The sequence below is a fragment of the Dasypus novemcinctus genome, chromosome 8 (assembly GCF_030445035.2).
Source record: "Dasypus novemcinctus isolate mDasNov1 chromosome 8, mDasNov1.1.hap2, whole genome shotgun sequence".
Taxonomy (NCBI): Eukaryota; Metazoa; Chordata; class Mammalia; order Cingulata; family Dasypodidae; genus Dasypus; species Dasypus novemcinctus.
The window spans coordinates 88632997-88647261 of NC_080680.1; the positions used below are offsets into that span (position 1 = coordinate 88632997).

At 41.0% G+C, this 14265-nt stretch overlaps 1 protein-coding gene across 2 annotated transcripts in view; it reads right to left on the reverse strand.

The window, feature by feature from the left end:
* Positions 1-14025, reverse strand: part of GLE1 (GLE1 RNA export mediator) — a 71090-nt gene extending 57065 nt beyond the window's left edge. Inside the window, exons 1-2 of one of the 2 annotated variants that reach the window (XM_058302311.2) lie at positions 12008-12223; positions 3974-4198 (exon numbers count right to left, since the gene is read on the reverse strand). In XM_058302311.2, coding sequence (XP_058158294.1) covers positions 3974-4198; positions 12008-12103 — 321 coding nt within the window. In that variant the 5' untranslated portion in view covers positions 12104-12223. Of the gene's footprint in view, positions 1-3973; positions 4199-12007 lie in introns of both variants that reach the window. The other variant, XM_058302312.2, reaches the window with a different exon arrangement.
* Positions 14026-14265: the final 240 nt, after the last annotated feature.

Consider the following 14265-nt stretch of genomic DNA (forward strand, 5'->3'; position numbering starts at 1 on the left):
CGTCTAAGAATATAAGCACATGTAATTTTTGCTAGATAGTGTAAAGTTCCCTTAATAAGTGCTATTTCATTTTGCATTCCTACAAATAATATACAATAATGCATGCCCCTTCGCCTCACCAACAAAATATGGTATCAAACGTTTCGATATGTCAATTTTAAAGATGAGAAATGGATGACAATATGGCTTTAATTAACATTTCTCTTATTATTAGAAGGCTGAAGGTATTTTTTCATATATTAAGGGCCATTTGTATTTCTTTTATATGAGCCATTATATATATTTCTTTTGTTACTTTTTAAAAAATGGGACATTGGACTTTGCTCAGTTTTCAGGACCTCTTTATATACTGTGGATATTTTCTCTTTATATAAGTTGCAATGTTTTTTCCTGTTTAATATGTGCTTTTGCTTATAGCTTTTGTGTATGTATGTGATGTAGAAGTTGATTTTTAATGTAATCAGATTTATCTTTTAGTGTTTCTCAATTTGAAGTTATAATTGGGGAAGTATTTTGATTCCTAGGACATAAGTGAATTCACCCATGTTTTCTCATAGTACATTTATTGTTTAATTTTACATTTGATCTCTGAGCCATTTTTCATTTATCCTGGTATATGATGTATGGAAGGGATCCAATTTTATGTTTTTCCATATGGAAAACATTCCCATATCTTATTGCCCAAACACTATTTTAGATTAGTGGGGGAAAGTTCTTCTTCCCCCACTAATCTGAAATGCCACTGTATCATGAACTAAATTTCTATATTTTCTATTAATTTTTGGCCTGTTATGTGCCAGTGCCACAATGCTTTAATTATAAAGATTTTATAATGTGCCAGAACTCAGTACTGTTCTTATTTTCCAAGGTGTTCCTGGCTATTCTGTTCAAACTTCCCTATGAATTTTATGATCAACTTGTTTACAACCACAAAAAAAAGGGAATTATTTTTTGGGATCATATTAAATGTATAAATTAACTTAGGAAAAGTTATCTTTACAATATTGAATCTGCCTAAGAATTCAGTATATGTTCCCATTTGTTCAATATGCCATGTCTTTAAGGAGTGTATTATAGTTTTCTTTAAATTGTTTTCCTTCCCATGTCAGCTGGCCTACTTTGGAGTTTGTGGTCCTGAGTGTGATGGAGTTGGACTCAGGTGTGATCTTTGTTCACAAGCCTCTCCTGTCACTTTTACCCAACCTGTGGTTGGCGCTGGGGTTTAGTGTATCCTTGGGGGACCTGAATCTCTGTACTGTCCATGTGATAGCCAGGCCCTGAGTCTCAAGAGACTTGCAACTCCTACCCTCTGGTTTATTGGACTTACCCCAGTCAACCAACAGGGAGGTGAAAAAGGTCAACCACCACATCAGGGAGCCAAGAGTGACTACAACTGCAAACAGGAGAATTGCATCCATCATCCAAGTGGAGTCGAGGCACCCTCTCGATAGAGGGGTGGAGTGGACATAGCCATCCCAGGGTCCACAGAATGGAGGAATAGAGTATGGATTAGAATAGACTTACTGATACTCTATTCTGGAACTAATGTGATTAGTAGTGGAAGTAAATGTAACACTGAGATGGAGAAAGTGGACATGGTAGCTGCTGAGGGTGGGAACGGGAAGAGGAGATGTGATGTGGGGGCATTTTCAGGACTTGGAGGTGTCCTGGGTGGTATTGCAGAGACAGTTACGGACATTGCATGTCCTCCCATGGCCCACTGGGTCGACTGGGGGAGAGTGTAAACTCTAATGTGGACCAGTGCTAATCTTGCTCACTGTCGTAGTCCCAGCACTTAATACAGGCACTGGCACTTACTAGCAGAACTAAACTCAGTTAAGTTAATGAATGAATAATGGACTGAATAAATCCATATTATTTAAATGACATTTAAGGTATCTATTTTCACATTTTCAAAATTTAAAGGAAGGATACAGCATTTTATACTCTATTATCTAAAACATACTTTACAACAGCAAGTCAGAAAGAAGTCTATTACAGGATCTTTGGAAATCCCAATCTAAAAGAAGTATGTAAACAATATATTGGAATAATCCCTTTGGAAAGCAATTTAACAACATAAATCAAGAGCCATAAAACACATTCATACTGAGAGAGAAACTAAAACAGTCATGATATATATTAACAAAGCCATATAGTACATGTAAGCAATCATAGGATATATGGTATACCTTAGCCTTAATTTTAAATTTGACTAATGAACAGTCACTCCTGTAACCCACAGCACATAGCTGTACGCTGTTACCTATTAATGAAAACTTTCTTTAGTAAACAAAGCAAGTTCCTGTTTTCACTCCCATAGCAATTCCTATTTTTCACTCCCTAGCAGGTTTCTGACTTTTTCCCATTCCTTAAAGAGCTCCTATTTTTCTTTTTCCTCTTATCTGAAACCTAATAAATCATTCATCGGTCAGAAAAGCCTGGGAACCCAGGACATTCCAAGGAGCACAAAGTGCACAAAAACAACACCTATGAATTCACCCTTTCTCCCCCTCCTGATACACATTTAGAGACCCCAGTTTGCAGGTGGACTCAGACAATAAGGTGGCATCTGTATCCCCATTTCTCTTTGTCTGAATCTAATAAAAACCCTTGCCCCCTCTGTTCGAGGAGGAAGATTTCAGACTTTGTCTCCTAGCCTCAGCTGGCTTCTTAATAAACATTCCCTCTTGTATGATCAATCTTGATGTATAATTACCCTCTGCATTGGGTTAAGGACCCAGAGAACACATGGGGTTCTCCTTTAGTACTTTTTCTTTCCTTTTTTCTTTTTATTTGTCTTTAATTATTTTATTCCCCTTCAATAATTTTTTTTTCTCTCCCTCCCCCCACCCCAGTTGTCTCTTCTCTGTGTCTATTTGCTGCGTGTTCTTTGTCCACTTCTGTTGTTGTCAGCGGCACAGGAATCTGTGTTTCTTTTTTTCTTGCGTCATCTTGTTGTGTCAGCTCTCCCTGTGTGCAGCGCCATTCCTGGGCAGGCTGAACTTTGTTTCGCCCTGGGCGGCTCTCCTTATGGGGCGCACTCCTTGCGTGTGGGGCTCCCCAACACGGGGGACACCCCTGTGTGGCACAGCACTCTTTGTGCACATCAACACTGCGCATGGGCCAGCTGCACACAGGTCAAGGAGGCCCGGGGTTTGAACCGCGGACCTCCCATGTGGTAGACAGACACCCTAACCTCTGGGCCAAGTCCGCTTCCCCCCATTCAATAATTTTTAATCTTTGACACAGTCATCTACTTAAGAATTTATAACAGTATTAAAAGAAAAAAATGTGTATCTGTAGAAAGTTTCTCACTATATATCTTTAAAAGCAATGAAATAATCTAAATGCTTAATAAGAGGCAAGTTCATAATTACAGAGTAATATATATCCACTAAATATGATTTTTACAAAGGTAATAACATGAACAAATAATAATAATATCAGGCAGAAAAAGGAGAATATGAAGAGTGTACATACATTTTGATTATGCCTAAAAACAAATGTACACCACTTCTGTAACTCTGCCTGCAAAGCAGAGGTGGGCAGTGGGGATGCAGAAGGAGGAATCAACAAACAAGGGCCAGAACAAGAGAGCCAGCAATAGGGTAAAAACTTATACAGAACCAATGATAAAATATTTACATTTTAAAGCAGGCTATAAACTTAACTGTCAGCCTTCCAGCAACCAACACAAAAAGGGAGATCTTACCACTTAAGTAGTTGCAATGTTCACGAGAAAAAGCAATCCAAATTACTCATGAAATTTATTGCCATTGTTGGTATTAAGACGAGGGAAATTTCTCCCTCTGGGTCTTTATAAAAGAGTACTGGATGCTGTGTTCCTATAGACAGCTGCAATGAAAAGCAATCCTAATTTTCCCTGAGATAAATTAATGGCCATATGATAATATTAAATCCTTCAATTTTGCAGTCATGTCTTTTTGTGTTAAATTGATTAAAACCTTACCTTGGTTCCATTTGGTGGTGCTGCAGGGATGCCTGATGAGAATGCATGGTTTCTGACAGGAGATTTAGGAAAAAATGAAGGTTGGTCTAGGACTGAGGTAGAGCCAGATGATGTTGAAGTCTCAGAGGGAGGTGGGTTCTCTTGCATATGGGGTAGGACATGATCTACCACCCATCCAGAATAAGAAGAGAGCTTGGGGAGAGACATACATTCTTCTAAAACATCCTAGAGAGAAAACAAAGGTTAAGCCCAATCTGCATGTCAAGCAATTCTAAGCAATCAAAAATAATTTTCTCCTTACAATTCACTATATGCCTTATTGAAAAGAGGAGGACCTAAATAAATACTAAGACCCCAAGTAATCATCATAATAATCAGAGATGAAAAAAAATTAGTGGTTTTTAATTAATGACCTTAATTTTTATTCTTTTGAAGAATATCACACTAAATAACCCTAACTACAGAAAAAAAAAGGAACAATGCACAAAAATTGTTAAGGCATATTTAAAAGCAATCTAAATAAACAATGGAATAGAAAAGAACACTAGAAGAATTTAAAATAAAGTTTAAGGGAAGCAGACTTGGCCCAGTGGTTAGGGCGTCCATCTACCATATGGGAGGTCTGCGATTCAAACAGCAAGCACAAACAAACTGGGGGGGAGAAATAATTAAATCTAAAAATAAATAAATAAAATGGGATTTATACTAGAAAGACTACAAAACAAGTCCTAGACACTCTCCAACATCTGTGTGGACAAGTTATTCAACTGTATCATTAACTATTATCTTTATATGTTTGATGCACAGTGCTTTTAAAACCAGAGAAGCTAATATCATTTTAGTGTACGGCAAATTTTGGCAGGGATCTTTATTTAATGTCAGGAAATACCACAGGAAAACAGAATATTAGGAACATTAAGAAGAAACAGTTTAATACTGGTTAAGAGCACTGAGTTTGCAACCAGTCTTTCTTGGTTTGAATTCCACTTATCCGTTGAACTGTGGGCAAGTTATCTAACTTCCATATGCCTCAGTTTTATCACTTCTAAAATGGAATAATAAAGGACCCACCTTGAAGTTTTTGTTTTTTCAAAATCTCAAAGGTTTCTGAGAGGATTAAATAAGCCATTTATGTGAAGGACTTATTACAGTGCCCTGCACATATTAAGTATTCAAAAACCACAAGCTATTATTTTATCTAGATCAGTGGTTCTAAAGCAAGGACAGTTAGGAATGTCTGAAGACATTTTTTGTTGTAACCTGGGAAGGTGATACTGGCATCTAATGAGTAGAAGTTAGAGAGGCTGCTAAAAATCCTATGATGGACAGGACAACAGTCCCCCACAACGAAGAATTATTTGGTCTGGCCCAAAATGCCAATTACAGTCAAGGTTGAGAAACCCTGATCTAGATCATAGGTATACATTAGTAAAAAAGTCAAGAGATAGGCAAACCATAGTTTACAACCTGGGCATAGAAGCAAACATTGATATGCACCCTTTATACAGTAATGAAGTTAGTTTTAAAAATGTATTAGAGGAGGGAAGCAGACTTGGCCCAGTGGATAGGGCGTCCGCCTACTACATGGGAGGTCCGTGGTTCAAACCCCGGGCCTCCTTGACCCGTGTGGAGCTGACCCATGTGCAGTGCTGATGCACGCAAGGAGTGCCCTGCCACTCAGGGGTGTCCCCCGCATAGGGGAGTCCCTCGCGCAAGAAGTGCGCCTCATAAGGAGAGCCGCCCAGCGCGAAATAAAGTACAGCCTGTCCAGGAATGGCGCCGCACACACGGAGAGGTGACCCAGCAAGATGATGCAACAAAAAGAAACACAGATTCCTCTGCTGCAGACAACATCAGAAGCGGACAAAGAAGAACGCGCAGCAAAATGGACACAGAGAACAGACAACTGGTGGGGAGGAAGGGGAGAAGAAAAAAAAACTTATTAGAGGGAAGAGGACTTGGCCCAATGTATAGGGCATCTGCCTACCAAATGGGAGATCCGCAGTTCAAACCCCAGGCCTCCTTGATCCGTGTGGAGCTGGCCCATGTACTGCTGATGCATGACGCAAGGAGTACCCTGCCATGCAGGGCTGTCCCCCGTGTAGGGGAGCCCCAAGCACAAGGAGCGCGCTCCGTAAGGAGAGCCGCCCAGCACGAAAGAAAGTACAGCCTGCCCAAGAATAGCGCCGCACACACGGAGAACTGACACAAGATGACACAACAAAAAGAAACACAGATTCCTGGTGCCGCTGATAAGGATAGAAGCGGTCACAGAACACACAGCGAATGGACACAGAGAGCAGACAACTTGGGGGGTGAAGGGGAGAGAAATAAAAAAGACAAAAAAACAAAAACTTCAATGAGGAGAGTGGATGTAGCACAAGCGATCAAAAAAAAAAAAAAAGAAAGTATTAGAAATAATGTTGGGATAGTATCTTTTACTCATTCCTTACACCAAAATAAGTTCCTGAGGCAAGGTTTCAAATGTAAAAAATAAACCCACACTGTAAAAGAACCCCATAACAAAGAAAAACTTCAATTAAAAAACTGGAAAAAAAATGTAATATAGATCACAGATAAAGGGCTATTATCTCTAATACATAAAGAATTCCTAAAAATTAGGGAAACACAACCAAAACTCCAGTAGCAAAATGGGGCAGAAGACATAAACAGGCAATTCACAAAATAAAGACATAAAACTGGCTTTAAAAAAATGTTTTATTCCCCCCCCCATGGCTTTTTTTGCATGCTGTCTGCTGTGTCCATTCACAGTGTGTTCTTCTGTGTCTGTATTTATTTATTTAATTTCCCCTCCCCCCTTGCAGCTTGCTTGCTATCTGCTCTCTGTGACCATTCGCTGCATGCTCCTCTGTGTTTTTTTTGCTTCTCTTCCTTTTTGTTGTTGTTGTTGCACCACCTTGCTGAGTCGGCTCTCTGTGGCGCTTGTGGGCCAGAGGGCACTCCACGGCATGTGAGTGAGCCTGCCTTCACAAAGAGGCCCTGGGACACAAACCCAGGGACTCCCATATGGTAGACAGGCAGCCCAAGTAATTGAAGCCACAGCCGCTTCCCAAGACTCGCTTTTAAACATTTGAAAAGATGTTCAACCTCACTCAAAGTAAGAGAAATGCACAAGAAAATTACAATGAGATTCTATACATGAATAAATTTGTTCTTAGGAAATAAATATGGAAGTATTAAGGGCTCGAGGAATACTATGTATACAACCTACTCTTAAATATTTAGAAAAGAGAAATAAATGGATGGATCTATAGACAGACATATAGATGGAATGATATAGCAAATATGGCAAAATATTAAAAGTTGTTGGATTTGGGTATCTGGGTGGGGGATATGTTGGAGTTCTCTGCATGGGTTTTTATGTTATTTTTACAAGTATCTTGTAAGTTTGAAAATATATAAGAAAGGAAAAAAAAAACTATACTGAGATTCCATTCTTAGTCACAAAAATTTAAGATGACAATATACTGTTGGCAAAATTGTGGATCAACAGGCATGATCATGCATGGCTGACTGGAATGCAAACTGGTTCATCCATTATGGAGTGGAATTTGTTCATGCTTTGTTATGTCTCCCATTGTGCTTTTCTTCTTGTGTCTCTTGTTGTGTCATCTTGTTTCGTCGGTTTGCCACACCTGGCCTGTCATGCCAACCCTCTGTCTTGCACATTCTCTTTTAGGGGCCCGGGACACCTCTACTCACTGCTTTGTTGTGTCTCTCATTATGTTTTCCTTCTTGTGTTTCCTGTTGGACCAGCTTGCTGTGCCTGCCCATCGCGCCAGCTCCCTGTTTTCTTTAGGAGGCTGAGAATCCAACCAGGGACCTCCTATGCAGTAGGCGGGAGCTCAATCACTTGAGCCACATCTGCTTCCCTGTGTTCATCTTTTGACCTAGCAATCTCACTTCTAGGGGTTAATACTGATAACTTACCATAAAATGAAAATACATTCACATAGAGTTATTAATTGTAAAACTGCTTGTAATTGTAAAACATTAGAAAGAATCTAAATACCCATTCATAGGAGAGTAGTTGAGCGAACAATGGTATCTCCACTTAGGGAAATACTATACAATTGGAGAAAAATATGGATAGAGTGATTTCCAGGATATATGAAGTAAAAAAATTACAAGTGCAAAAGAGTTATCTAAAATATTTTGTGTGCAAAGAAGGGGAAATAAGAAAGCATATATGTATTTGCTCATTTATGCAAAAAAAAAAAAAAACCACCCACAGGAAAGATAAATCAGAAACTAATGAGATTGTTATCTATATTGAGTGAGTGAGTGGCTGAGATCATATGGAAGGGAGGAGGGGAGTAACATTTCTCTGGGTAAACTTTCTGGTATAGTTCTAATGTTGTAACCATCTTAATGTTTTTGTTTTTTAAAGATTTATTTATTTATTTATTTCCCCTTGCCCACCCCTCCCCTACTTGTCTGCTCTCTGTGTCCATTTACTGTGTTTTCTTCTGTGTCTGCTTGTATTCTTATCAGTGGCACCAGGAATCTGTGTCTCTTTTTGTTGTGTCATCTTGCTGCGTCAGCTCTCCATGTGTGTGGCGCCATTCCTGGGCAGGTTGCACTTTTTTCATGCTGGGCGGCTCTCACAGAGCGCACTCCTTGCGCGTGGGGCTCCCCTACACGGGGGACACCCCTGCATGGCAGGGCACTCCTTTCATGCATGAGCACTGCACGTGGGCCAGCTCCACACGGGTCAAGAGGCCCTGGGTTTGAACCTTGGACCTCCCATATGGTAGGCGAACACCCTATCTATTGGGCCACATCTGCTTCCCACCATCTTAATGTTTTGCATGCTCAAAATAAATACCACATTGGTGGGAGTGGCAGTGAAACTAACATAAATAACTTTTGAGCACAGTATTTTGTCTATAAACTCTGAGACTAAAGACAAAGAGAAATGTAAATAAATACTAAACTCTAGTTAGTAAATTTGTTTTTCACAGGGGTATTCTAAATTCTGAAATTCAGAAACTATTTTCTATGTGTTCTAGACTGAAGGAAATAAATATATTATGAACAGGGGAGCCAAGTTTTTCACTGTTAGAAAAGGAAAAGGAGAAGAGTAAAATGAACCCAGTGGTTTTAAATAAAAATTGAAGATATCAACATGAATTTATGGTTTTTTTAATATAGAAATTAAGACATGTTTATATATATACACACATTTATATACTTACATATACAGATATGAGAAATACAGATATGTATGTATCTCAATATATAGAAATACAGGTGTGTGTATATACACACATATACATAGATATAGAAGTAGATATAGGTGTGCCCCTGTAACTCTGACCCTCAGAGGATCTGGAAGCAATGGCATCTTAGTAATAGCAACAAACACATCTAATACCTGGATCTTGGCTTCTAAGTAACATTTTACAGTAAAAGAAACTAGGGGTCCTCGCAGAAATGGCAGGTTACAGAACTGGGGCTGAAAAATATAAGATGTGTCTGGAACATCTTTTTGTGCCAGAAAGTAAGAAGTGCTCAAAGAATGAGGCCCTTCCCTCTTTCCCTTGGCATGGAAAACTCAGCAGGGCAGCTGAGGTACAGGAAGGTGGGTGGGTAGGATAAGAAGGAGCTATGGTGGGAAACGGACTTGGCCCAGTGGTTAGGGCGTCCGTCTACCACATGGAGGTCCACGGTTCAAACCCCGGGCCTCCTTGACCCGTGTGGAGCTGGCCCATGCGCAGTGCTGATGCGTGCAAGGAGTGCTGCCCCACTCAGCGGTGTCCCCAGCGTAGGGGAGCCCCACGCGCAAGGAGTGCGCCCGTAAGGAGAGCCGCCTAGCGCGAAAGAAAGTGCAGCCTGCACAGGAATGGCGCAGCCCACACTTACCAGTGCCGCTGACAACAGAAGCGGACAAAGAAACAAGACACAGCAAATAGACACAGAGAACAGACAACCGGGGGAGAGGGGGATTAAATAAATAAATAAATCTTTAAAAAAAAAGAAGAAGAAGGAGCTATGGAAGAGGCTGGTAGAGAAAATAACCAGTGTGATTGGAGGATTGCTAAAATAAATTAAGTAAATTGACAGGAAATAAGTAAACACATTGAAAATAATGGGAGCAAATTTCTCAATGCCAGTTAACATGTTTACAAACATGGCTAGAAGATTACAAAGAATCTTTGGGTACTATATTGGAACAGGCAGTTATCAGCATGAACTTATGGTTTCATAACATATATGTACATATAGATATTGAGCACACTGAGCTCACAGGTCTTGGTTTGTAAATACCATCCTCCATTTTAAAAGAACTGGGCTTTTTGGGGAAATAGTTGATTCAAGGACAGGAAAAGTACAAATTAATGAATAACAGAACTAAGTCAAAGAGACATAGGAGCAAGTTTGAGGAGGTTCCTAGTGGCCAAATGTTGGACATTATATGAGCACCAAAATGATGATGAGGGAAGCGGATGTGGCCCAACAGATAGGGCTTCTGGTTCAAACCCAGGGCCTCCTGATCCGTGTGATGAGCTGGCCCACGTGCAGTGCTGATGCACGCAAGGAGTGCCATGCCACACAGGGGTGTCCCCCATGTACGGGAGCCCCACACGCAAGGAGTGCACCCGTAAGGAGAGTGGCCTAGTGTGAAAAAAAGTGCAGCCTACCCAGGAATGGCACCACACACATGGAGAGCTGACGCAACAAGATGATACAACAAAACAAGACACAGATTCCGGGTGCCACTGACAAGAATACAAGCTGACGCAACAAATGACACAACAAAACAAGACACAGATTCCGGGTGCTGCTGACAAGAATACAAGCGGACACAGAGGAACACACAGCGAATGGACACAGAGAGCAGACAGCTGGGGGAGGGGGGAGGAGAAGGGGAGAGAAATAAATAATAAGTCTTTAAAAAAAAAAAAGAGTAACAGATTACAATTCAATGAAAGTAACAGGAACCCATGAATTCCCACTGATATAAATAACTAAACAGTGGAGAAAAGAAAGTCTTTTCTTATAGTAGAAAGACAACAAATGCAGAAGTAATGATGGATATAAAGAAACACCGTTTGCCACATCACTGAGGCGACTAATTTAGACAGAAGTTGCCCATGAATACTAAGGCTAGTGGGTGAAGGTTTAATGAGAAAAGGATATTGGTGTAATCTCAGAATACATGCCCACAAAATACTGATCAACCACAGGGAAAAATGATGAATTTTAAATGGAATACACCAACGTGTCCTGGTGATCAAGGTTAGAATCTGTGTGCCTCCTGATATAAGGTACTAAGAACACAGAATCATTTCTGTGGTATTCTTGCCAAGAATGCATAATCTGAGTCTGCTTGTTTGAACACATCAGACAGGCCCAAACTGGTCTTTAAAACGGTCAATGACATAAAAGACGGAAATATTTTAGAACTGTTCCATTTACAAGTCTTAATAGACAATGTCATATCTATAACTAGATTACCAGCAACTCGGGAAAAGGAGTTATGCCTTAACTGTCTCTATAACCTCTCGCCCCTGCTGTCTAGTAAAGGGCTTTGAATACAGTAGGTACAGGGGCCGCGCCTCGTGAACTTCTCAGGCTCGCCCAAAGTTCAACTTAAAAATTAAAAAAAAAGGAATGGGGTCATTTCACTGTTAGCAATAGGTTTCCCCGTGTTAATCGTTCACCCCTCCTGGCACAAAACCTGTTAAATGAGACGCGCACTAAATTAACTGAGCTCCTGAGTGGCCAGGTTGCTTTGAGAACATAGGAGTCACCGAACTAGATTAAGGCAATGAAGCCTTCAAAACTAAGGGAGTTTCCCGAACAGCTAGAATAGGCTGGGGTCCGGAACCCTAGAACAGGGAGCTGAAAACACAGGAGTCAAGACGTAAATGTGAGTTGTTAGAAAGAACGCACGAAATCCCCTGAACAGGACATGCCAAGGTCTAGGAAAGGGCAGGGTCCTGCGCTAAGGGCGGAAGCGTCACGAGCGGCAGGTGGGCCTACCACCCTCAAGGATCACCCGCTCACCTCGTCTCGAAGCCAGTCACGGTGGTAGCAGAGACGGCCTTTGTCGGAGTTACGCAGTGCCTGCAGGGTCTCCCAGCAGCGACCCTCCGACGGCATACCGCCTCCAGCTCCAGGCCCTCAGAGGCGTCGCTTGTGACCAAACAAGCCCTCGAATCAGCCGCCCGGAGATAAGCACCAGCTTCCGCTTCCGGGGCGCACCTGGCACCGCCTCTCAGTAACAGCTGCGCGACTCCGCCTCCTGCTAGGAGTCCCGCCCACCGGCGTAACCGCCAGCCGGTCAATTTCCGGGCGCAGTTTTCGCTGTGAGGAAGCGTTCAGTAGCAAGCGGGTTTCTGAAGGATCCAGCCTCCAGGTAGTATAAACGTGAATATGTGTTGAGAAGCATGTGGATAAATTGGAATCCTCATACACTGTAAAATGGCGCAGCCGCAGTGGAAAGCAGTCTGGCAGTGCCTCAAGATGGTAAAACATAGTTCTATGACCCTGCAATTCCGCTGCCAGGTATATATACCCGAGAAATGAAAATATGCGTCACACAAAAACTTGTACACGAACGTCTATAGCAACATTATTCATAATAGTAAAGCGGAAATAGCTCAAATATCCATTAACTGGTGAGTAGATAAATGAAATGTGGTACTATCCATGCAAGGGAATATTATTCCGCCATAAAAAGGACCAAAATACTATAACACGGTGTGACATGAACCTTGAAAACATTGTGTTTAGTGAAAAGCCAGTCACAAAAGGATACATATTACATGATTCCGTTTATGGGAAAGGTCCAGAAAAGGCAAATCCATAGGGACTGAAAGTAAATTTATTTTTGCCGAAGGCAGAGGGGAAGAGGAAATGGAAATGACTGCTAATGCATATGGGGTTCTTTTTGGAGTGATAATGTTCTGGATTAGTCAGCAGTGATGGTTGCACAACTTAATATACTAAAAACCACTGAATATATACTTAAAACGGCGAATTTTATGGTATGTGAATAATATCTCAATAAAAAGAAATAATTCACAATTTCCTGGAAGCAACTTTAACTAGGATCTCAGACCTTCTGACCCTACTATTGTCCACCATTTCATGGAACCTTGGTTTGAGGTAGGAAAGTTCTCCAGGGCTTGAAGCAATATAAACGTGTTTCAATCTTCTCTGATTTTTTACAAACTCCCCAGACATTTTTGTGACAAAATTTTTGACAAAGAAAAATAGAACATTGTTGGAAAAGACCCAGCAATGATACTCCAAGAAAGGTTTCCCACACATGCAGTCATATACCAATGCCTTTTGCTGTGGAAGTTTTTACTAATTTGGTGAAAATAAGAATTAGTTATACATATACATATATGTTGGTTTAAGTTTGCCAACTCTCCTTTCTTGGGTAGGTCTTTCAGATATAAGTTCAAGGCCATTTAACTTAAAGGTGTGAAAATGTGACTGATTTTATGGTAACAGTAGCTGGTAGTTGTTTTGTTTTAAATGACTTTTTGGCAAAATTAAATGCTTAGAAACTCCAAATGCCCCTAAAATGGGGGGAAGGGTGTATGTGTTTTCTGTTCCATGAAAACCAAATGTCTGGTCACTGATCCTATAGTGGGACCTTTTGGTTTCAAGGACATAGAGGAATGATCAGTTTTGGACTTGGGTTAGAGTGGCTGAGAGAGGACAAGACTGGAAATCAACTAGAATGGAAAGCTTACCAAATGTGTTCTCTCTGTAAAGAATTTGTTTCAACTTTTACATACAGGAAAGTGTGACAGGAACAAAAATGGCTTATACTCTTATCAGAAACTAACATTTAAAAATAAAATATAGGGAAACGGACTTGGCCCAGTGGTTAGGGCGTCCATCTACCACATGTGAGGTCCGCGGTTCAAACCCCGGGCCTCCTTGCTCCGTGGGGAGCTGGCCCATGCGCAGTGTTGATGCGCGCAAGGAGTACCCTGCCACACAGGGGTGTCCCCCGCGTAGGGGAGCCCCACGCGCAAGGAGTACACCTGTAAGGAGAGCCGTCCAGCGCGAAAGAAAGTGCAGCCTGCCCAGGAATGGTGCCGCCCACACTTCCTGTGCCGCTGACGACAACAGAAGCGGACAAAGAAACAAGACGCAGCAAATAGATACAGAGAACAGACAACCGGGGGAGGGGGAGGGAATTAAATTAAATAAATAAATCTTTAAAATAAATAAATTAAAAAATATATATATATTATTTATATATTTTCCTTCTAACAGCTAAAGTGGTCGGCCCCCAAATA